Raw genomic sequence first — 25,256 nt, forward strand, 5'->3', positions numbered from 1 at the left:
CAGCGTTTTTCCATCAAACAATTGTATTGGACGCATTGATGGACCAATGTGTCCTTATTTGATTTTCGAGTTAATTTTACGCCTGCTAGGTTTTCATCAAAAAGTTTTCACATTTTGTCCACTATTGAACGAGTTTGTGTCTAAATTATTTCTTTCCTAAATCCATACCTACTACTATCAGTACCCTTATTATAAATGAGAAAGTGTGTTTGTTTGTTGGTTTATTGGTTTTTTGGTTTGTCCTTCAATCACGTCGCAACGGTGCAACGGATTGACGTAATTTTTTGCATGGGTATAGATAAAGAGCTGGAGAGTGACCAGGAAAATCAAAGAGTTCCCACGGGATTTTTAAAAAGCCTAATTCCACGCGGATGAAGTCGCGGGCATCAGCTAGTACTACATAAATCTATATATATAAAAGGAAAAGGTGACTGACTGACTGACTGACTGACTGAATGACTGACTGACTGACTGACTGATCTATCAACGCACAGCTCAAATTACTGGACGGATCGGGCTGAAATTTGGCATGTAGATAGCTATTATAACGTAGGCATCCGCTAAGAAAGGATTTTTGAAAATTCAACTCCTAAGGGGGTGAAATAGGGTTTTGAAATTTTGTAGTCCACGCGGACGAAGTCGCGAGCATAAGCTAGTCTAAATATATAAAAGGAAAAGCTTACTGACTGATTGACAAACTGACTGATCTATAAACACACAGCTCAAACTATTATACAGATCGGGCTGAAATTTAGCATGCAGATAGCGATAGTCCCCGATAGGACAGGATCGACTGCCAGTACTTGAATCACTGTTGTATGATTCACGTGCTGGCAAATCGATCCTGCCCTAATTTAAATAGTTATAGATATTATAGTTATAGATATTTTACTAACAAATAGGTTTAAGCTTCGTGTAATTACTAAAACACCAATAGGTCGAATTAAAAACATTTTATTTATTATTATTTATTTAATAAAATTATTCTGTGTATACTTAGGTATATTATAAATGTGAAAGTGTGTCTATCCGTCTGTTTATTATAGTTTTACAGCTCATCCGATTGACCATTTCGACAGAGTTCGCTACGCTCGTGACTTTAATAAAAAGTCACTAAAATCTTTGATGTTTTCGTCCTTCCTAACTGCGAAGGATGATTTCACCGCCGCAGGTCAGAATACCTAAGAACTTGTCCAGCCACGTTGTTTAGCATTTGGGGACTAAATAAGAAGACTATAACAAATACCTAGCTATAAGCTAAGTCACTCTCCGGACATTAGGTAGGTACCTACAGTACTCGGCCGAAAGTGATGAACATCGTCCTTTAGAGAATGACATTTCATCTTTGTAGAGCGTTGTCTCTGTCATTTATACCCATTATGACGGTTTGTCGGTCTCAACGACCAAGACAGTGCTCTACAAATCTGCTGTTTCCTTCTAAAGATCGATGTTCATCACTTTTGGCCGCGTACTGTAGGTACCTATATAAATAAATAAATAAAAAAAGCGTCATTAAAGGACAAACCAACAAACACCCTTTTGTACTTTGTAATATGGGTAGTGATTGATGGGGTACGATACTTTCCCAGGAAAGGTAGAAAATCCGAATAAGGGGTGTAAAATTAATGAAATTTCATCCCTCACGCGGAGTATCAAGTATCTACGCACCGAGCGACATCGAAATGTGAATTTATTGAAAATAACCCCCGCATTGATATTTACGCATTGTTGTAAACTGTACCAAACGAGAGGGAAAGAGTGGGGGAGGAGCATTGACTCCTTTCTTTTGGAATAAATAAAGGAAGCTTAAACAGCCGTGTTATTCTTAAACACGCTGTATTCATCGTTGTTTTCGCCGATGTAACATAGTATTATTATTTTTTGATACAAAAAATATAGAGGTGGTCATCGTACCAGCCATCTTAGCAAGAAAGTTACTGAATTTACGAAATTCTTACTGCAACTATCCATTTTAACCTATAGTGATAAGATCTTAGTTAGAAAAGGTCAGGAAGAAGAAGTGAAAAAGAGTGAGCCAATCAGAGTTGATTGCGATCGTCACACACACGCACATTACATACCTACGCATGCACACACACACACACACACACACACACACACATGCAGATATTCATTATACTAAAGCAAAAAAATATATAATATCATGTTACTGTTGTACAATGTACATCATTTAGTTTTTTACTGTTTCTTAATACCTATTTAATATAAGCTATTTTAACTTTATGTTTTTTATATAGCAAAACGCCTAGGACTGATCCCTATGTCACAAGATATCCTAGTTTGGGGATCCATAAATACAATAATAAAATTGTATTGTTTTGGAGTTAGAACGTCTAGGTGTTAGGACGTCTGCCTTCTAATCGGAGGTCGGGGGTTTAATTCCGGGCACGCTATCTTTTCGGAGTTATGTGCGTTTTAAGTAATTAAATATCACTTGCTCTAACGATGAAGGAAAACATCGTGAGAAAACCTGCATCCCTCAGAGTTCTCCGTTATGTTCTCAAAGGCGTGTGAACTGTGAAGTTTACCAATCCGCACATGGCCAGCGTGGTAGACTATGGCTAAAACCATTCTCACTCTGAGAGCCGACCCGTGCTCAGTAGTGAGCCGGCGATGGGTTGATAATTTTGAAAAAACATAGGTTTTTACTATTGTTACTTTCCCTCGTCGCTGCTGTATCAGCGAGGTTTGCTGCTTATAGAATATACTGCACTCACGTCTTATTATGGCTTTGCGCTGGCATGTTTAGCGGCAAATTGACACGATTTACTGTCCTTTATACTTACGTTATGTACTCGTTTAATGTTTTATTTTTATCGCAAAAATATGATTACACGAAGGAGGGTCGCCTACTTATGACAAAAAAAAATTGCCAAGTGCGAGTCAGACTCGAGCACCGAGGGTTCCGTACTACACTCGTATTTTTTCGACTTATTGCACGATAAATCAAGAACTTATTCATAGCCACAACCACTCTTTCGAGAGTGAACGATTGAGAGGAAGAAGAACTATTCATCCCAGAAAATTAGTTCTCACGGGATTTTTACAAAACCTATATCCACACGTATAGTTTATAATAATGGGTAGGTAGAGATAAAAAATACGTCTACGATAGATGTTGCGTTATCGCGGTGCTGCGTACAGTATATTCGGCGAATGATTACGCTGCAGAAACGCTAGTGTGTGGAACTCCACGTCATCTCACACTTTGTACAAAGACACCGCAGGCCGTCGCACGTCGACGCAATCAAAAAGCTCTTATTTCCTCATCGCGAGCTGTAATTACTGGCATATAATAAGTTTCGTGGTTCATATTAAACTTTACGATCTATGAGCGAAGTGCTTACGACAATTTAATCTTACTATGTTACTAGCTGATGCCCGTGACTTCGTACGCGTGGAATTAGGCTTTTTAAATATCCCGTTGGAATCTTTGATTTTCCGGGATAAAAAGTAGCCTTTGCCACTCTCCGGGTCTTTATCTATACCCATATACCCATGCAAAAAATCACGTCAATCCGTTGCACCGTTGCGACGAGACGAGATTTTATGTCTCACGAACGTTGATAGTATTCGAGTGTCGAAAACCTTCCGTATTATAGTAAACTGGATCTTAAACACCTTGTTTTAAAGCTCAAGTTAATCTACACATCTACAGCCAGAGCTCCAAGTGGAAACGTTTCGAAATTAAAATCAGTGGCATTGATTTTTTGACTTCAATTCGAGGATCTTTAGGTCCATTTTACTTTAACGGTATTGTGTTTCGAATCTCGAATTCTAGCAACGTTTGGTGAGACATAAAATCTCGTACTAAGCGCACTGAACAATCAAAAAGCTCATAATTCCACTTTCACGAGGTAATTACAGGCATTTAACAAGTTTCGCGCACAATTAAAACTTTTCGTAGGTGCCTACTACGCCAAGCGAAGGGATTTAAGCGATTGACATCATACCAGGATTATAGGTCTATGCATCATGCCTATTTGTTATCAGTACCTACCCTTATTATAAATGCGAAAGTGTGTTTGTTGGTTTGTCCTTCAATCACGTCGCAACGGTGCAACGGATTGACGTGATTTTTTGTATAGGTATAGAATATAGATAAAAACCTGGAAAGTGACATAGGATACTTTTTATCCCGGAAATTCAGAGAGTTCCCACAGGATTTTAAAAAAAACCTATTTCCACGCAAACGAAGTCACGGGCAACAGCTAGTTATGAGATGAGAGAACAAGCATAAAAAGCGCCGAAACAAACTGTCATGTGTGGCTTGTGTGTGGCACAACCCGAAAAAGGGAGCCAGCTCAGCATTATGCTGTATGCCTTGTTGATACTAGTATCATCATCATCATGATCAACCCATCACCGGCTCACTACAGAGCGCGGGTCTCCTCTAAGAGTGAGAAGGGGTTTGGCCATAGTCTACCACGCTGGCCATGTGCGGATTGGTAGACTTCACACACCTTTGAGAACATTATGGAGAACTCTCAGGCATGCAGGTTTCCTCACGATGTTTTCCTTCACCGTTAAAGCAAGTGATATTTAACTATTTAAAACGCACATAATTCTGAAAAGTTAGAGGTGCGTGCCCGGGATCGAACCCCCGACCTCCGATTAGAAGGAGGACGTCCTAACCACTATCTATCTTTCTATCTATATCTATAGGCTATCACTGCTTTATAGTAGTATGCATAATGTAAATTGTACGGCGAATGGTTTGACAAATAATTTGGCAAGTACAATTAATATCGTCCGGCTGCCGACAGCCGCCATAACCCAAGGGCCACGGGTTTGCGTCACGTGTTCCAAATAGTCCAACATCGGAAACTTTACCTACGGAACCCGCACATTTGTCTCTTAACTAGACTGTTTTGTACCACGGGCATAGAATATTAGTAGTATGCCATGGGATACTATGCAATTGTCGAATACTAGGCATTTTCCTTTTTGGGGTTCCTCAAAAGGAAAAACGGAACCCTTATAGGATCACTTTGTTGTCTGTCTGTGTGTCGGTCTGTCAAGAAACCTACAGAGTACTTCCCGTTGACCTAGAATCATGAAATTTGGCAGGTAGGTAGGTCTTATAGCAGACATTCGGGGAAAAATCTGATAACCGTGAATTTGTGGTTACAATATCACACAAAAAAATTGTGATAATGAACTAATAATTAAGTATTTTCAATTTTCGAAGTAAGATAACTACTTATATCATGTGGGGTATCATAATATGAAAGGTCTTCACCTGTGCATTCTAAAACAGATTTTATTTATTTTTATGCATCACAGTTTCTGAATTATCGTGCAAAATGTCGAAAAAATACGACTGTACTACGGAACCTTCGTTGCGCGAGCCTGACTCGCACTTGGCCGGTTTTTTTAGAGTTGTCGAGTTTTTTTTAATTTTTTGTTCAGATACAAGTTAGCCCTTGACTGCAATCTCACCTGGTGGTAAGTCATGATGCAGTCTAAGATGGAAGCGGGCTAACGGGTTAAGCGGGTTAAAAACGGAGTCAAATGTATAAATTTGCCTTTTTTTACAAAAAACAAAAAGAGGAGTCATATCTTCTACACAGGGGTGTTTAGGCCATGTGACCTGCATTGCAATATTATTATGTATTACTATTATGAATTTGCATCGCAGATAATATATAAAGATGTACCGGAGGAGTTAGAACAGATCTCCGTTACACTGCTTTACTGTGTAGAAACGGACTCCCCCGATCATATGAACAAACTCGTCCTATTTATATCACAAATCCGTAAAAACTCTAATAGCGTGAGGTAGACTTTGTGTCAATTTATAATGCTTGTAAGTTTATTTGTAGAGGAACTACTGAACCAATTATGAAAACTCTTTCACCAGTAGAAAGCCACTTTGTTCCTGAGTGACTAAGGCTATATTCTATTTTCATAAAAATTAGAGATCCCTACGAAAATTGCAATAATGTGAAAAAAATTGTCTCAGCTGTGAGCTTCCGTGGCGTGCGCTGCGTAAATAGTTAAAGTTACATGAAAACTATGTTCAGTGCAATTGTTCCTCTTAAATTTTTCTAAAAAAAACTCCGCGGCAGCTTATATCTATCTTTTAAGGTAGGCTCACAATTACCATTTTTATGATTTTTAAAGGTGGTCTAAAACAAAACTTTACTTTCTAAGTTGTTTTTACTATCCTAGTATTAACCCTTATCAAAATAAAATTGTTCGCTATCTCAAGTATTTAATTTAGACCAAAATTGCCACTTGTATCATTTCGTTCGGAATAATATCTTACAAGATATCACGAAATTAAAATAATGTGCGTCGCAGTAGGTACCTACGACGTTTTTCCCGACAGAGACAAATCGACAAATAGAGCGAGCGTGGGTGGCTCTTGCAGGCGCAACTTGTATGAACATTTTTCCAATCAAGTCGACACGGGTTGCAGTTATCCAAATAAGGAAAAAATTGATATTAGAGTGTTTTAGGGTCAAATAAACAAAACTAGGACCTATGCGTTATAAAGTTCGAACTTTGAAAAATAAGGGACCCGGACTTTTTACCGCCTAACACGTCACTCATTTATTTTGCGGAACCCCTCCACTAAAACTTAAACTTTATGGTATAGTATTAAAGTTCAAATTAACTTTTAAGTGTTATTACGAATTTTAATATTTTGTATTTTTAAATTTTTCTCTCCGTAAGAACCATCCTCGTATACTTCAAGGAATATTTTAAAAATTGTTATCGAAATCGGTTCAGCTGTTCTCGAGATTTGCGCTTAGCAACACATTCAGCGCTTCATTTTTATATATATAAAAAAAGATATAGATATTGGACCCGGTACTTCTCCTAATTTTTTGAGACAAAGCCATTGGATTGGAAACCTTCTTTCCTGAAATCGGTATAAAATGGCTTACAAAAACCTACGTTGTAACGTCTAATGCACCAAATACGTAATATCCACTCAAGGCCCTTCGGCAAGGGAAAACAGATTTTATTTTTTGCCTCTCTGAAGCTCGCTTTGTCCTCTTTTCGTGTCGCTTATTTAATATGGGGCGTTTAATTCGATGAAATTCGCGTCAATTCCAATTGGTTTAGGAGTAAGTATGTATCACAAAATAGCTACTTATTCCAAAAAAATCGATAAAGTGCGAGTCGGACTCGCACTCGAAGTGTTCCGTAGCATCTCTCACTCATGTCACTCTCCAGGTCTTTATCTATACCCATGCAGAATCACGTCAATCTGTTGCACCGTTGCGAACAAACTAACAAACAAACACACTTTCGCATTTATAATAAAGGTACTGACTGTAGATGCGTGGATGACATGAATTTAAAGATGTTTCTTGCAGTTGTATAATAATTTTACTGCGCGCAGACCGTTAGTTTTTAACAAGAAGTAGAATAAAGGAATTTATGAAAACGTCAAATCGATACAGATATATACAAAATTGTGGGTGGTTACAAAAATATGTATTGACATTTGGAACAGATGATTGATTTTAGATCATTAATATTTGATTCCAATATATTAAATAGGAGTTATAAAAGTAAATAATTTATCTATATACAATAACAAAAATACTACTATAAAGAAACAATTAAATAGTTAAGTAAACATTAAAATTATGAGGCGACGAATTAGTACGCATTTGCAGTGAAAGTGTTGTAGGCGCTTCAACACTGACTGATTTTATTTATTTTATTTATTTTATATCTTATTAAAACGGCAGTGCCACTTACACTAACTAGATGATTAATAATAAATTTAAATACAAATAAAGGTACAAGAAAAAAGACATGAAATACAAAACGGTAAAAGATCAAAGAATTTTGAATATGTACGCTAAGAACATTGAATGACATAATATTCATGTAATGCTCTCAGCGTACTTCAGTAACTCCCGAACCAGTATTATAGACCCATCGTTAAATGGGTCCAATTGAGCATTATTGTCCAAAAGCGCGTTGAACGATGCTAATGAACGGGGAATAGGTGACATAGATCTAGCAACAGTGCGATGATGTGGGACCACGAAAAGTTTATTTTTTCGTGGACGAAGATATACATATATAATAAGGGTACTGACTCATGGGATAGGCTCTGGGTTTAATAAATGTAGGAACTTAAACTTGATGCAGTAAATTCTAACATGACTTGTCTTCCAACAAAAATAAGTTTCGCTGCATTTAGTAAAGAAGTAGCTCAGCAGATACGAAACTCCTGCACAGATTTTTAAGCTTTTACTTTTAAAGTTAAAAAAGTTTTTGGAATGTTTTCGAGACTAGTTCCGAGAGTCCTCTAAAAACTTGAACACGAATGCTGTCTCTATACGCCGTCTAACTCAAAGTTTGAGGACAACTTGTACCTACTTAGTTTGTAGTAGTGATGTTCCGGATATTCGTATCCGTATCCGCGGATATCCGCGGGAAAAAGATCCGTATCCGTATCCGTTTCTTTTTTGGCGGATCTATACGGATCTTTTACCCTATTAATTTTGATGGGTACATTACATAACACATACACAGATTAAATTATGTTATTATGTGATTAGGTAGCAATAAAAGACTATTAAATAACTCCACAATAAACAAGAAACAAACACAAACGTTATTGCTGCTCAATGGCCCCGATTCTCTAGTCTCTCTCTGAACTAACTTTAGAGTATCTGCATCCTTTTCTTTTTACTAATGCTAAAAAAGGAACGGAACATGACTTTCACATTTAAAGACTCTAAATTTTAGTGCACAATACAAATTTAAACAGTAGGTTCGCGAGTGTGTGCTAAAATCACGGGTTTTACCATCTAAAAATTAAATTTAAAACTGTCAAACTGTGTCTGTCCTTTTCATATTACATTAGTAAGAAGAGCATGCGAATACTCTAAAATTAGGTTGTGCTCAGAATTAGCCCCAATGTCACTCTAAATTATAAACAAAACAAAAGAAAGACACGCGCAATGCAAGTCGAAACATGTCCTGCCACTCAAAGCGTCAAGTGGCGTCAACTATCGTTTGAAGGTAACCGGCACCGACACCGATTGAGTAAGAAAGTTAAGATCCGTATCCGTATCCGTGGATCTTGACGCCAATGATCCGTATCCGTATCCGTATCCGCGGATCTACATTTTTAATGATCCGGCACATCACTAGTTTGTGGAACTGTAACCGATGCTGTGATTCACCTTTGAACTCGGTACCTTTGAAGTGAAGTTGTAGGAATCGATTGAGAAATACTCGTACGCAGAGATGGGCATTGTTGCTACTTTTAAATCACTAGCTTATGCTCACGACTTCGCCCGCGTGGACTACACAAATTTCAAACCCCAATTTCACCCCATAGGGGTTGAATTTTTAAAAATCCTTTCTTAGCGGATGCCTAACGTCATAATAGCTATCTGCATACCAAATTTCAGCCCGATCCGTCCAGTAGGTTGAGGTGTCTGTTGATAGATCAGTCAGTCAGCCTTTTATATAATTAATTAGAAGATTTTCGGTGATTTTTAGGATTCCGTACCTCAAAAGGAAAAACGGAACCCTTATAGTATCACTTTGTTGTCTGTCTGTCTGTCAAGAAACCTACTGGGTACTTCCCGTAACCTAGAATCATGAAATTTGGCAGATAGGTAGGTCTCATAGCAGACATTAGGGGAAAAATCGGAAACCGTGAATTTGTGGTTAGGTTAGGTACATCAGACAAAAAAAAATTAAATTGTGGTCATAAACAAAAAACTACTATTTTCGATTTTCGAAGTAAGATAACTATATCAAGTGGGGTATCATATGAAAGGGCTTCACCTGTGCATTCTAAAACAGATTTTTATTTATTTTTATGCATAATAGTTTTTGATTTATCGTCTCCGCTTCAGACATCTCCGCTCTGGTGGAGTCCGGGCCTTAGGTGTGTAACATGGGCCGTCGTGATAGAGTGGCAAAGAGTTTACAGTGATTACCCTACTTTAATAAGTCAATGACCTATTATAATACTAGCTGACATCCGCGACTTTATTCGCGTGGAATTTGGTTTTTAAAATCCTGTGGGAACTCTTTGATTTTCCGGGATAAAAAGTAGCATATGTCACTCTCCTGGTCTTTATCTATACACATGCAAAAATCAGTGTGATCCGTTGCTACGTTGCGACGTGATTAAAGGACAAACCAACAAACAAACACACTTTGGCATTTATAATAAGGGTAGGTACTGATTACAGTGACTACCCTACTATAGTTTGACCTATTATAATATTTTAAATGTTTGATTTCACGTCATCCCTACATAAAATTTGGCAGATGTCGATTCAGGTTCAAACCGAGAACTCCCTTACTCTAGTTTTTAGGGTTCCGTATTGAACTTTATCTTGTTTGTCATCAGGTCTCCTCCGTCTGCAGCAGCTGTACCAAACGATGCAACCGGGGCGCACAGCCTTCAAGATATCGCTGGTCAAACGCATCTACAACTCCTCAGATACTATGGACTTCCTCGTGGCCTTGGAACAGGACGACCGATGGAGCATCAAGCACATCGTGCTGGATTGCAACGCGAAGAATGCTAAGAGCATATTGGTGGAACACGTCAGGAAAGTGCAGTTGGGAAGACGGACTTATCATTATATTCTTAGTGGACTGGTAAGTCTTGGCAGGTATTTTTAGGGTTCCGTACCTTAAAAGGAAAAAGGAGTGAAAGGTCTTCACCTGTGCATTCTAAAACAGATTTTTATGCATCATAATTTTTGAATTATCGTGCAAAATGTCGAAAAAATACGACTGTAGTACGGAACCCTCGTAGCGCGAGCCTGACTCGCACTTGGCTGGTTTTTAAAACAGCTATGAGAGTACGGCCAACTATGTGCAAAATTCCAACACAGTTTCAGTGTAGCATTCCAAGAATTTTCCTGGAATGCTGCACTGAAATTCCTTGATAAGGGTTCTCTATGTTTAATCTAGTAGGAACACCGCTGAAGGGAGTTGCTTCCACAGTTTACATGTTCGTGACTTGATCTGGCATAAAGGGCTGAAGTGCACCAGACACCTAGGTAGTGAGTGTGAAATTGCTTACGGTGGCGTGCGGTGCGGTTATAGAAAAAGGAGGGTGGATGAGGTAAAACAGCTCCTCGAAACACTCCCCAGGTGATAGAACACGCGAAAGGAAGCTTACATCTCCGCGGTACCCCAGCTTTCCAACGCTAGTTAGTTTGATTAGTTATACTGTGACTCCTCTCGCACCGGAAGACGCAGTGTTGGAAGACCCCCCCACTTGGTGGACGGACGACATCAGACGAGTAGCAGGGAGCCGCTGGATTCAGGCGGTGCAAGACCGTGGCGTGTGGAAATCCCTGCAAGAGATCTATGTCCAGTAGTGGACGTCTATCGGTTGTTGATGATGATGATGATGATGATGATGACGATGATGATGATGACGATGATGATGATGATGATGATGGTGATGATGATGATGATGATGATGATGATGATGATGATGATGATGATGATGATGATGATGATGATGATGATGATGATGATGATGATGGTGATGATGATGACTGTGACTCAGAGCACTCCCTTTTGCAGGTTATGGACGATCACTGGGAGAACGAGGTGACTGAGTACGGGGCTGTCAACATCACCGGGTTCCGCATAGTCGACCATTCCAAAAAGACTGTGAAGGACTTTCTGGAAGGGCTGCGGAGGATCGATCCGCGCTTCAAGGGGACTGTATCGGTAAGCAAAGCGAATTCCATTTCTGTCTTATCATTACTCACATTTACGGCTCTAGACATGGTCACTAAAATATGCCTGATAAGATAAGGCTCAGGATTACTCAGACGATGGAGAGAGCTACGCTAGTTCTTTTTTGTTAGCGCTGGGGAAAACTTCTTAATAGCCGAAGTCCTGGGCAAAAATCGAGCTATAGACGATTAATAGGGTTCCATACCTCAAAAGAAAAAAAGGAACCCTTATAGGATCACTTCGTTGTCTGTCTGTCTGTATGTCGTGTCTGTCAATAAACCCACAAGGTAGGTATTTCCCGTTGACCTAGAATCGTGAAATTTGGCAGGTAAGTAGGTCTTATAGCAGATATAAGGGGAAAAATCTGAAAACCGTAAATTTAGGGTGACTTCACACAAAAAAACTAAATTGTGGTCAATGAACATAATTAATATTTTAAATTTTCGAACTAAGATAATTTAGTAAATCAAGTGGGGTATCATATGAAAGGGCTTCACCTGTGCATTCTAAAACAGAATTTTATTTATTTGTATGTATCATAGTTTTTGAATTATCGTGCAAAATGTCATAAAATACGACTGTAGTACGGAGTACGGCCCTCCTCGGTGCGCGAGCCGCGAGCCAAACAAACACACTTTCTTTCGCATTTATAATATGGGTAGTGAAGAAGCTGTCTGAAACAAGCTCAACAATTTTGTTCTTGTCTCGTATATCTTAATTCGGGTGTACGTAAGTTACTAAAATCTACATAAATAGGTTATTTACTCGAGGTCTAAATTTTCTCGAGGAGGTGAAACCACCTCACTTTCACAGACTAAAGAAAATGATGGACGGATAGGCTCGATTTAGTTAGGCCGGACACGATTTCATTTAAAGAATTATAGTTACCTACAAGTTACAAGCTGTGGTAGCCTAGTGGTTAGGACGTCCGCCTTCCAATCAGAGGTCGGGGGTTCAATCCCAGGCACGCACCTCTAACTTTTCAGAGTTATGTGCGTTTTTAAGTAATTAAAATATAACTTGCTTTAACGGTGAAGGAAAACCTCGTGAGGAAACCTGCATGCCCGAGAGTTCTCCATAATGTTCTCAAAGGTGTGTGAAGTCTGCCAATCCGCACTTAGGCAGCGTGGTAGACTATGGCTAAAAACCCTTCTCACTCTGAGAGGAGACCTGTGCTCTGTAGTGAGCCGGTGATGGGTTGATCATGAAGATGATGACAAATTACAATATGAGTTTTTTTTAATTTGATTTTTTAAATAAAAATCTAAATATTTATAAAACCAAAAACTGACCGACTGATCTATCAACGCACAGCTCAAACAATTGGACGGATCGGCCTGAAATTTGACATGCAGATAGCTATTAGGACGTAGGCATCCGCTAAGAAAGGATTTTTTAAAATTCAACCCTTAAGGTGATAAAATAATGGTTTGAAAGTTCTGTAGCCCATGCGGATGAAGTCACGAGCATAAGCTAGTTAGAAAATAAATTATAATTTCTCTCTATTGAAGTAAAGTTAGTACCTATTAACAATTTAGTATTACACACAAGTTGTTGAGTACCTCTCAATAAGATCATAGCAGTAACCAGTACTCATCATTGCATCAAGCTTCTTCGTACCTGTCTATCTTTTCTCAGTAGTCTGTGCCCGGGTCAAAACTTTATGTTGATACCCCACGGATTGTCGTAAAATTTTGTTGATACTTTCGCTATAAAGGAGATTTATAATATATACTGACGCGGGCGCGTGAGGCGCATAATATGATATTATTTATTACTAGATGATGCCCGCGACTTCGTCCGCGTGGATTTAGGTTTTAAAAAATCCCGTGGGAACTCTTTGATTTTCCGAGATAAAAAGTAGCCTATGACCTTCCCTGGCTATCACTGTACCTAATTTCATCAAAATCGGTCGAACGAATAGGCCGTGAAAAGCTAGCAGACAGACAGACACACTTTCGTATTTATAATATTAGTATGGATATTATGATAATATGTATTAATCCTTTTTGTCCTAGCTTACTCTCAGCCTTTTCATTTAATGCTCAACCTTTAAGAACGCGTCACACGCGCCTTCTAAATGTTCCCAAATCTAACTCAAATTATGCGCGAAATTCTATAATTCCACGCTTGGTACGTACCTACTTATAACAATCAGTTCGCTGAGTTTGACTTATTTTACCTATCAAACAATAAATTTAAAAGGAATTAAGAAACTATCATCGTAAAAAAAAGGAGCTAACATCTAAATATGCATGCAATCCCACACTCCCACTTACACGCATACACACACACACACACACTGTTGTAATTTAATTATTGTATATACCTACATTTATTCTAAATCTATTCTGTTAAAATAGTTTTAATTATAATTTTAAGTAATCTCTTTTGGCTTTCTGTTATACCTAGATTTAAATTTAAATAATAATTATGTATTTACGCTGTTGATTACTTTCAAATAAACAAAATAAAATAAAATAAAATAAAATATGTATAAGCAGATAATATGAATAATAATATGATATTATGTATAGTCAGTTTCATGTATGTACAGACGGAGCCCGCGACTTTACCCGCGTGGATGTAAGTTTTTATAAATCCAGTGGGAAGTCTGATTTTCCGATATCAAAAGTAACCGATGTCCTTCTCCGAAATGCAACCTATCTCTGTACCAAAATTTTATCGAAATTGGTTAAACGGATGAAAAGATAGCAGACAGACAGATAGACAGACACGCTTTCGCATTTATAATATTAGTATGGATTAGTATGGATGAACTTACTTGTAGGTGTAAGTTTCCTGTGTATCGTATTCTCCATTGCTGAGGGCCATAAAAATTGTTTAGTCCACGCGGATGTAGTTGCGAGCATAAGCTAGTCTAAATATATAAAAGGAAAAAGTGACTGACTGACTGAGATCTATCAACGCACAGCTCAAATTACTGGATGGATTGGGCTGTGGCATGCAGATAGCTATTATGACATAGGCATCCGCTAAGAAAGGATTTTTGAAAATTCAACCCCTAAGGGGGTGAAATAGGGGTTTGAAATTTGTATAGTCCACGCGGACGAAGTTGCGAGCATAAGCTAGTAAATAATAAATTTAAAACTTCGGTATCGGTTCCATGGGCATATAGGTATACCGCGACTCGCCCTGCATATTTATATCTTTTATTGCTGAGTATCAACAAAATTTTACGACAAACCCGGCGTAACATAAAGCCTTAGCCCGAGGTGGTAAATATGCGTTCTCGAGGAAACTCCCACGTAGGAAGCTGTAACGCGTTTACATATATGATGCTGACTTACTCCCAAATAAAGGTATTTTCTTGATAATACTACTAGCATAAGCTCGCGACTTCGTCCGCGTGGTCTACACAAATTTCAAACCACTATTTCACCCCCTTAGGGGTTGAATTTTCAAAAATCCTTTCTAAGGGGAAAATCCTTTATGAGAGTTCCATTTTTACTATTTTGGTATGGAATGAAAGGGCTAAAAATCATGCAAATCGGTCCAGCAATCTCGGAGGAATCGGTCTACATGTTAAAAACATTGGTGCCAAGCTTTTTTATATGGGTATCTAACCCCCGCCCCCCGCTATTTCGCTCGCCGAAAATACAAATCTTCTCTAATACATATACTAGCTTATGGTCGCGACTTCATCCGCGTGGACTACACAAATTTCAAACCTCTATTTCACACCCTTAGGGGTTGAACTTTTAAAAATCCTTTCTTAGGGGGTGCCTACGTCATAATAGCTATCTGCATGCCAAATTTCAGCCCGATCCGTCCAGTAGTTTGAGCTGAGCAGTGCGTTGATAGATCAGTCAGACATGGCATGATTTTTAGGGTTCTTTCATTCCATTAAAAAATAGTAAAAATGGAACCTCTTATGCGACTTTCTCCGTCCGTCCGTCCATCCATCCGTCTGTCTGTCACAGTCGATTATTTACTTACCAACTGTAGTTAAGTAACTGTAACTTTAACATTCCCTATACTCAATCTCTAGGGGTACAATTTCTTCGTACCTAGAGTATATTGTTTTGAAGAAATCGCTAATGTTCGAGCCGTATAATGCTCCCTGGGAATAATGTTGGTTATTATCGCTGTAATAAAAAACTTTCCGAGTTCGATATACTTGGTATAGGACCGATAATGGCTGTTTTCAACGCCTTGAGTTATTCTTTTCCGCCATCGTCGGTAATGGGTGAAACTCGGATCACATATAACTGTACTTAGGTCTTTTGATGCAAAAAAATCTCAAAATAATAATTGAGTTGTTGAAAACCTCATATCATAATACTAGCTTATGCCCGCGCGACTTTCAAACCTCTATTTCACCCCCTTAGGGGTTGAATTTTCAAAAATCCTTTCTTAGCGGATGCCTACGACATAATAGCTATCTGCATGCCAAATTTTAGCCCGATCCGTCCAGTAGTTTGAGCTGTGCGTTGATAGATCAGTCAGTCAGTCACCTTTTCGTTTTATATATTTAGATTTGTGCTCCTTTAAAAGTTATATTCTTTTTACCGTAATTAGTCCAGGTTATTCAATACTTTCTGTTTACAGGCACAAACGGCGTTAATGTACGACGGGGTCCAAGTCTTAATGGACGCGTTGGGAAGGTTGTGGAAAAAGAAGCCCGACGCCTTTAGGAGTGCCCTGCGACGCGCCGCGGCTCTGGCGAATTCCACTAAAGTCATCGACTGCAACCCCGGCAAGAGCTGGGTGGTGCCGTTTGAACATGGAGATAAAATATCCAGGCTGATCAAAAAGGTAGGTTTTTATCCACACACACACACACGCACACACACACACACACACACACACACACTAGTAATATAAAATTATAATAAAGAAAGTCAAAGTCAAAGTCAAAGTCAAATGATTTATTCAAAATAGGTAATAATTTACGCTTATTGATGGTCTGGTATGGTGTTAGATTTGTAAGATATAGTGGTGATAGTTATAACGCAAACTTAAAACTAACGAGGGTTCCAAACGCGCCCAGGTCTGAGAAGAGCCCACAACAAACTCAGCCGGGTATTCAGAAAGTTGTATAATATACTTATAGGTAATATATTAAAGTTACATACACCCCACATAAATACTAGCGTATCAAGCAATTTCCTCGTACAATTTACACCCATGTAACTATAATAATAAAGAGATCGCGATGTAAAGGTCGAGGGGGTATAAAATATATTTACGGCGTTCTGTAGCCATCCACATAAGTTACGGAAAGGGCCTACTCCTTGCGTCACGATAAAAAGTGATTTCCGATTCGTAGTCTGAAACTCCGTAACATTTTCTAGGACATCTGTTCCGGCCACCTTTATTTTATGTTCTGCCAGCCCTAAATCAAACACTTGGCACTTTTGCTAAAATACGCCCTTTGACGTCTCGTTACAAAAAGGAAAGGGTTTCAGTATTGATAGCCCCTAGTTAAGACCCGTGTATATCAAGCGCGCTTTACGTTGTGGGTACGATGGGCATGCCCACTACCCTAATAGACAGTGGTGTAACAATAGTGATCGTTTTATCAAATTGCGAATACCTACATTTGATTTCAGGGGTTGCTAAACAGGGAACTAATATGCGCCCCCCATGGGCAGTATTGTAAAAAGCGTCGCGCTTGCATCGCTCGTGCTTTATCAGTTTCTGAGTTTTTTTATCGCGATATCGCCCGGGAAGCGCCAAAATGGAATCTCGCATCGCAGGCAAAACTGACTCGGGCCGGCTCTGATTAGATGGGCCAATTTTCGGTGGCTGTGCCCACAATCTTTTTGAGAGCTGGATCCGCGCCTGGTGTATATCCAAGGAGTGAAGTAGCACTGAGTCTTTTTGTTAACAACTGCAACTCATCTTAATATTTTTGACGGTTCTGAATCACACTAAGATGATTTTTTAAAGGCGGCCTTACGTTTATAAAAGTGCACATAACTTTTTTATAAAAAAAACTCGGTTATCATGGCCTGACAAGCTCCTAACTTTACGAAATGCTAGGTCAACGGGAAGTACCCTATAAGTTTCTATACAGACACGATAGGGGAAATATGGCTTCCTTCTTTCCTTTTGAGGTACGGAACCCTAAAAAAGATCTCATAGCCTTCATTTTGTTTCAGACGGATATTGAGGGCCTAACCGGGAACATTTCCTTCAACGAAGAAGGACACAGGTGCAACTTTACCCTTCACGTCGTCGAGATGACCATTCAAAGCGCTATGGTTAAGGTAAGCATGACAACCCCCCCTTTTTTTCTTTTTTTTTAATAGATATAGCGAGCAAGCGAGCAGGCGGGTCACCTGATGTTAAGTGATTACCGCCGCCCATGAACATTTGCAGCACCAGAGGAGCCGCCGATGCATTGCCCCCTGGTGCAATGGTGCACCTTGTGGCCGTATAACTAGGAGGTTACTGGATCAATTTGGGAATTGATAATTTCTTCTAATTCTCTTTGAGCTCAATAGATCAACGGTTAAGGAACGGACTGAATTCCGAAAGGTCGGCGGTTTAAATCCCACCCGTTGCACTATTGTCGTACCTAATTCTGGCACAAAGCTTTTCGCTTAGTTGGAGGGGAAAGGGGAATACTAGTCATAATAATTAACATCAGTACCCTTAATATAAACGCGAAAGTTTGTTTGTTTGTTGGTTTGTTTGTTTGTTGGTTTGTCCTACAATCACGTCTTAACGGTGCAACGGATTGGCGTGTTTTTGCATGGGTATAGATAAAGACCTGGAGAGTGACATAGGCTACTTTTTAATAATAATTTAATTTATATTAATAATAATTTAATTTTGGCATTTATAATAAGTGTCCTGATTCAACAGGTAGCATCGTGGACTGATAAACAAGGTTTGATTCTGGTCACACCGAAGCACGAACCACTCCACTCGCCAGTGTCGTTTGACACCAACAAGACATACATCGTGACGACCATCCTTCAAGAGCCGTTCATGATGCTGAAGCCGGCGGAGAATGGCCAGCGTGAGGACCAGTTCCACGGCTTCTGCAAAGATCTAGCTGATTTGGTTGCTGCGAAACTTGGGATCAAGTGTGAGCAATCAAATTTTTTTAATTTACAGACTAGTTATTATATTTTATTTTATTTTATTTATTTTACTTGTGTGACACATGGTACAAGTAAAAGGAGATTCGTTGGAGAACTAGAGTAACCGACATAGCTCAACGGGTTGTGAAGAGTGGCAATGGGCAGGGCACATAGTTCGTACAACCGATAGACGTTGGGGTCCCAAGGTGCTGGAATGGCGACCTTGCAACGGAAGACGCAGCGTTGAAAGACCCCCCACTAGGTGGACGGACAACATCAGACGAGTCGCAGGGAGCCGCTGGAAGCGGAAGCGCCGCGTGTGGAAGTCCCTGCAAGAGACCTATGTCCAGCAGTGGACGTCTATAGGTTCTTAATGATGATGATGAGACATGGTCGCTAACTATGGGTATGGGTATTACCTTTTATAATAAAATCCCGCAAACTATTTTGGACTTACCTTTGCACAAGTTTAAAAAATCTATTAAAAATATGCCCCTGAAAAAAGCATATTACACAAATGAAGATTATCTAAATGATAAAAGAGCGTGGATTTGACCTGCAGCTCGTTCCAGCAACGCACAAGACTGCAAATACTATTTTATACATGGTATAATCTTGTACCTATATCAAATATTTGAAAAGAGCAACCGCCGAGTTTCTTGCTGGTTCTTCTTAGTAGGAAAGGCATTCCGCACCAGTGGTAGATGCATCCGACTATTCGTAAGTACTTGTAAAAGTTTATTCGAATAAAAAAGATTTTTATTTTATTTATTTATTTATGGGCCTCATAAGAAAGCTCAGAGTCACTCAGCGGGCGATGGAGAGAGATATGCTTGGAGTTTCTCTACGTGATCGAATCAGAAATGAGGAGATCCGTAGGAGAACTAGAGTAACCGACATAGCTCAACGGGTTGCGAAGCTGAAGAGGCAATTGGTACTGATCAGGGCACATAGTTCGTAAAACCGATAGACGTTGGGGTCCCACGGTGCAAGTAAAAGTGGACAGGGAAGCACTTATCTCTATAAGAGATCTCTTCCAGTGACCCTTGGCAGTGCGAGAGGTTGTAGAGGGATCATCATAGTCATAGTAGCGTTTGAACAGGTCGAGATGGTAATCGGGGTATGATATGAGGCAGGGGGATGCCTCGGAAACCCGCACGTCTCCCACGCTATCCTGCACGGGGTTACCGCGGGGGCTGCGCGAGTGTGCGGGGTGTCCCCAACCCGATTGCCATCTCAACCTGTCGCGTACTATACCTATTTTATAGTTTCAAGAATATAGTAGGTAGCTATATATACAGTGCATTCAAAGTAAACTGGTGTGTTTCCACTTAAGACCGTCATTAGGATTAAGTCTAGGATGGGATTAAGTCGTGGCGGGTGAATTCAAAAGTATATGTTGGTTGATTTGAAACAAAATATATAAGGTTGAACCGGCTTCTTTAAAAATGAATGGGCTCTATGAGTGTTTGGCTAATTAACCCTATTATTTACGTGGCATGTCGAATGTAATCATATTGTTATTGCTAATGCCGGTCTCAAGTGGAAACACGCCAGTTTATTTTGAATGCACCATACCTACCTGAAGTAATTGTAACTTCTCATTTTAGATGAGATCCAAATCGTAAGGGACGGAAAGTTCGGAAGTGAGGTGTCACATCACATCTGGACCGGGCTGGTTGGCGAGGTCTTTAGAAAGGTGAGTCACCTATCATTTGCGTATTATTTAAGTGAAATATCAAACTAGGTGATGCCCGCGGCTTCGCCCGCGTAAATTTAAGCTTTTTAATATCCTGTGAGAGTTCTTTAATTTTCCTTCATTTTTAATAAATTTCATTCATTTTCGGGATAAATAGTAGCCTATGTCCGTCCCCGGGATGAAAGCTATCTTTGTTTCCCCTAAGGTTATAAAATAGGGGGTCGAAATTTTTGAAGTATAACAAGAGTAAGATAATATAAAACCCCACCCACCCGCTAAAAGATGCCCTAAGCACATCCTTAACGACCCCGACGATCATATCATGACCGACAATGCTCCTTATCTCGTAGGGCTACACAATTCCATCTTATCACATTGTCTTCGCCGGCGAAGACGAGGTCCCCGATTTCTAACGTCACCCGGACGTGGACTCACGCAACGGCCTCGGGGGCGTACGGACTAACCAGTAGTCCAACCACTCCATCCATCCCAACGTCATCCTAAGCCGTGGTCCGAACCTCACAGGAGGCAGCCTTAGGAGGACGTTGCCCCCCGACCTCTTAAATTATTTCTTCGAGCCCTAGGGCTCACCCCCAGGCGGAGCTTCGCGCTCGCCACCCTCCCCGGTGACGCTGTAGCGGCCAGTAGGGTCTACGCAGCATAGTCAATCCGAAACAACACAAAATATAAACCTAATGGCAGAAAACTATTAACAAGAAGAAAAAAAACAGAGAACTTACAGTAATTCGGACAATCACTTTGTGAACAATAGAATAACAAAGGTTTTTTGCTACTATAGAACAAAAGGAACTCTTAATTTGTTTTGGGCGTTCTTCAAACTATTTATGTACAATGTACATGTACTACATATGCTTGCTGTTGCGTACAATTGTGAACCAAATGCTGTTCAATATAAGGTTTAAAATAGAATAAAGTTGTGTTCCTAGTTACGGACCTCGGTACAGCGAGAACCATATTACACAGCTGTAGTCGAGAATAAAGATCTAATTAAAGGGGCATAAAGTGACATCAGATGTCTAGAGGAGGTATTGTAGTTATTAAGAACAAAAGGATGCTTCGTAAAAGCATTTCGTATTTTGTTGAGTTTTTAATTTTAAGAATGTCCCAGTGAAATTATATCTTAGGGTTCCGTACCCAAAGGGTAAAACGGGACCCTATGTATAAGACTCCACTGTCCGTCCGTCTGTCTGTCGGTCTGTCACCAGGCTGTATCTCATGAACCGTGATAGTTACAGTTAAAATTTTCACAGATGATGTATTTCTGTTGCCGCTATAACAACTAAAAAATCAGAATAAAATAAATATATAAGGGGGGATCCCATACGACAAACGTGATTTAATTGCTCGTTTTTATAGATAACTAGCTTATGCTCGCGACTTCGTCCGCGTGGACTACACAAATTTCAGACCCCAATTTCACCCCTTTAGGGGTTGAATTTTCAAAAATCCTTTCTTATAATAATAGCTATCTGGATGCCAAATTTCAGCCCGATCCGTCCAGTAGTTTGAGCTGTGCGTTGATAGAGCAGTCAGTCAATCACTTTTTCCATTTATATATTTAGATTTAAATATATGTAGTTACATAGTACATCTATGTAACGATAACAAGTTCTGTTCTGAATTTTAAACTTTCCTTAGCTAATGGGCACCTAACGTTGAAACAAAATTCTGATTCAAAAGTTAAGTATTAAAGAGTTACTCGTAGAGCGAAATCCCCAACCTCAAGAAAGCGTATTTTCCAGTCTTGTTTGTAAACTCCGCAAAATTGCTTCAGGACAAAAAGTCACTGAAAGAAATCGGGATGCATCGAAGACGCTGTAAAGTGCATTATTTTATCGCGGAAAATAAATCCGACGCGATTTCCGCAGACACTAGACGAGACGGAGAAAATGTTTCGGGAAAATGTGCATCTTGAATTACGGCATGCAGCCAATCACTACCCATATTATATCACTACCCATATTATAAATGCAAAAGTGTGTGTGTTGGTTTGTTTGTTGGTTTGTCCTTCAATCGCAACGGAGTAACGGATTGACGTGATTATTTGCATGGGTATAGATAAAGATCTGGAGAGTGGCAAAGGCTTTATCCGCGTGGATATAGGTTTTTTTAAATCCCGTGGGAACTGTTTAATTTTCCGGGATTAAAGTAGCCTATGTTCTTCCCCGGGATGTAAGAAAACTCTGTACCCAATTTCATTAAAATCGGTTGAAATTTTGGGCCATGAAAAGCTAGCAGGCAGACAGACACACTCTCGCATTTATAATATTAGTATGGATGAAGTAGTGCCAACCTACACTGGACCAGTGTGGCAGATTATAGCCTTAACTCTTTTTATTCTGAGAGGTGACCCGAGCTCAGTATACTTATATTTAGTTTTGACTAAACTCATCCCCAATTGGATCTTTGGGCGGTTTCAGACTAGCGTTTTTTTTTGCGCGTATACGGTCGTTTCAGCATACGCGCTTACACGCGCGCTACATTACGCGCTTCGAAAAACCGGACTCGCGTATATGGGCATATTTCGGCGTGTTCGCTCGAACCGGTTGTGTTGTCAGTATCAACATGGATTCTGACGAAGAAACGCTCGCGCTTATATACGAGCTTAGAATCGTGTCAACGCTCGTACGAGTTGAGCGTGTGCCAAAAGGCGCGCATATACGCGCCTACATGCGCTTCCATACGCGCGTGTAAAACGCTAGTCTGAAACCGCCCTTAGATCTGCAGTTGACTTACACAAACTTGAGTTTAGCTAGAAGAGTTAATGGAATAAAGATTTATTCTTACCGAGCGTACTTTTCTTGTTACAATTTTGATCCAACATTTCTTGGATTAAACTTTCAATGGATCTTGGATGTGATTTTTCTTTGTTCACCACAAACCACAATCGTTTCAGTTTTGTCGGTTGAGATAGGAATAAGTATCAGTTTGGGACAAGTAAAGAACATTATACCTTATAGGATGAGAGGATGAATACGGAACAACCCCTTTCAATTTTTTTTTTATTTTTTTTATTTTTAGGGTTCCGTACCTCTTTTTTCTCGTGATCACTTTTTTGTCTGTCTGTCTACCTATCTGTTGGTCTGTCAAGAAACCTACAGGGTACTTCCTGTTGACCTAGAATCATGAAATTAGGCAGGTAGGTAGGTCTTATAGCAGACATTAGGAAAAAAACTGAAAACTGTGAATTTGTGGTTACATCAAAGTGAGATAACTGTACCGAGTGGGGTATCATATAAAAGGGCTTTACCTGCACATTCTAAAACAGGTTTTTATTTATTTTCATGCATAATAGTTTTTGATTTATCATGCAAATTGTCGAAAAATGCGACTGTAGTACGGAATCCTCGGTGCGCGAGTTTGACTCGCACTAGGCCGGTTTTTTAGGAGTCGTCTATTTTTATCTAATAATAAGAACATAGCCAGGAAAAACGAGCTAAGCGCAAAGATTTTCTCTGGAGATCGCCTTAACTAGAAACAAGGATTTAATATCCGGGCTGGCTACAACTTTGCTCCATTTAATAGAACCTTTGACGTAGGCGCAAACTATCTCTGCTATCTCACATTATTATCTCGAAGAGTTAAGAGTTTGAAATTAGAAGCGGTGATAGCTCTCGAGCTCTTATTTGAGGTGCCTGCAGTTTGATTCTAAATTCCATTAACTTTTTGATACTTAGAGTTATCGTCCTTATGTAATAAAATAGGAATAAGTCGTAAGGAAACTTGTATACCTGAGAGTTCTGCATAATGTTCTCAAATGTGCGTGAAGTCTGCCAATATGCACTTGGCCGAATGTTAGACTATGGCTTAAACCTTTATTATTCTGAGAGGAGACCTGTCCTCAGAGATGGGATGATGAGGATGAATCTTAGATTGCGTGGCAAAATCGCGGTCACGGACAAACTTGTCATCGAATTAAAAAAATTGTATTTAACGATCCTATAATTCGAGACTATCGTCTAGTTACAAAACGCGAGGCGAAGAGCTATTTTTAAAAAATGCTATCTGTTTCACGTCGCTGCGGTGAAGTGAAAGATAGAGAGAGTTGCAAGTCCAGTAGACATTTGCCTACATTTTATTCTTGAAATGTAGTTTCGGGTGATTTTTTTTTTTGGTGACGTTTTTACCTTCCCAAACGTTTACAAAATTACACAATTTTGGTCTCATTCGATTTAGTTACTATCTTAATCTAGTATACTTAGTACTATTTTAGTTTTGTTAAATTAAACAAAATATTCAAGTAAGTTTTTAGGTAAAAAACCGGCCAAGTGCAAGTCAGGCTCGCGCATGAGGGTTCCGTACTACAGTCGTATTTTTTCGACATTTTGCACGATAATTTAAAAACTATGATACATAAAAATAAATAAAAATCTTTTTTAGAATGTATAGGTGAATGCCTTTCATATGATACCCCACTTGATATAGTCACTCACTTCGAAAGTTGAAAATACTAATTATTAGTTCATGACCACAATTTTTTTTTTGTGTGATCTAACCCTAAATTCACGGTTTTCAGATGTTTCCCCAAATGTCAGGTATAAGATCTACCTACCTGCCAAATTTCATGATTATAGGTCAACGGGAAGTACCCTGTAGGTTTCTTGACAGACAGACAGACAGACAACAAAGTGATCCTATAAGGGTTCCGTTTTTCCTTTTGAGGTACGGAACCCTAAAAATGTGGATATTTAGACGGTAGTAACTTTTAACCTAAGCAATATTTAACATTAAACCGTATGAGCATAGTTCTT

The 25,256-nt window shown here is 39.3% G+C and overlaps 1 protein-coding gene across 2 annotated transcripts in view; it reads left to right on the forward strand.

Annotated features, from left to right (window-relative positions):
• Positions 1-25,256, forward strand: part of LOC117995883 (glutamate receptor 1-like) — a 117,386-nt gene that overhangs the window by 70,791 nt on the left and 21,339 nt on the right. For both annotated transcript variants that reach the window (XM_069508634.1, XM_034983894.2), the window contains exons 5-10: positions 10,373-10,626; positions 11,569-11,718; positions 16,300-16,506; positions 17,856-17,963; positions 18,565-18,790; positions 20,396-20,484. In XM_069508634.1, coding sequence (XP_069364735.1) covers positions 10,373-10,626; positions 11,569-11,718; positions 16,300-16,506; positions 17,856-17,963; positions 18,565-18,790; positions 20,396-20,484 — 1,034 coding nt within the window. The remainder of the gene's footprint in view (positions 1-10,372; positions 10,627-11,568; positions 11,719-16,299; positions 16,507-17,855; positions 17,964-18,564; positions 18,791-20,395; positions 20,485-25,256) is intronic.

This window comes from Maniola hyperantus, chromosome Z, assembly GCF_902806685.2.
Source record: "Maniola hyperantus chromosome Z, iAphHyp1.2, whole genome shotgun sequence".
Lineage (NCBI taxonomy): Eukaryota > Metazoa > Arthropoda > Insecta > Lepidoptera > Nymphalidae > Maniola > Maniola hyperantus.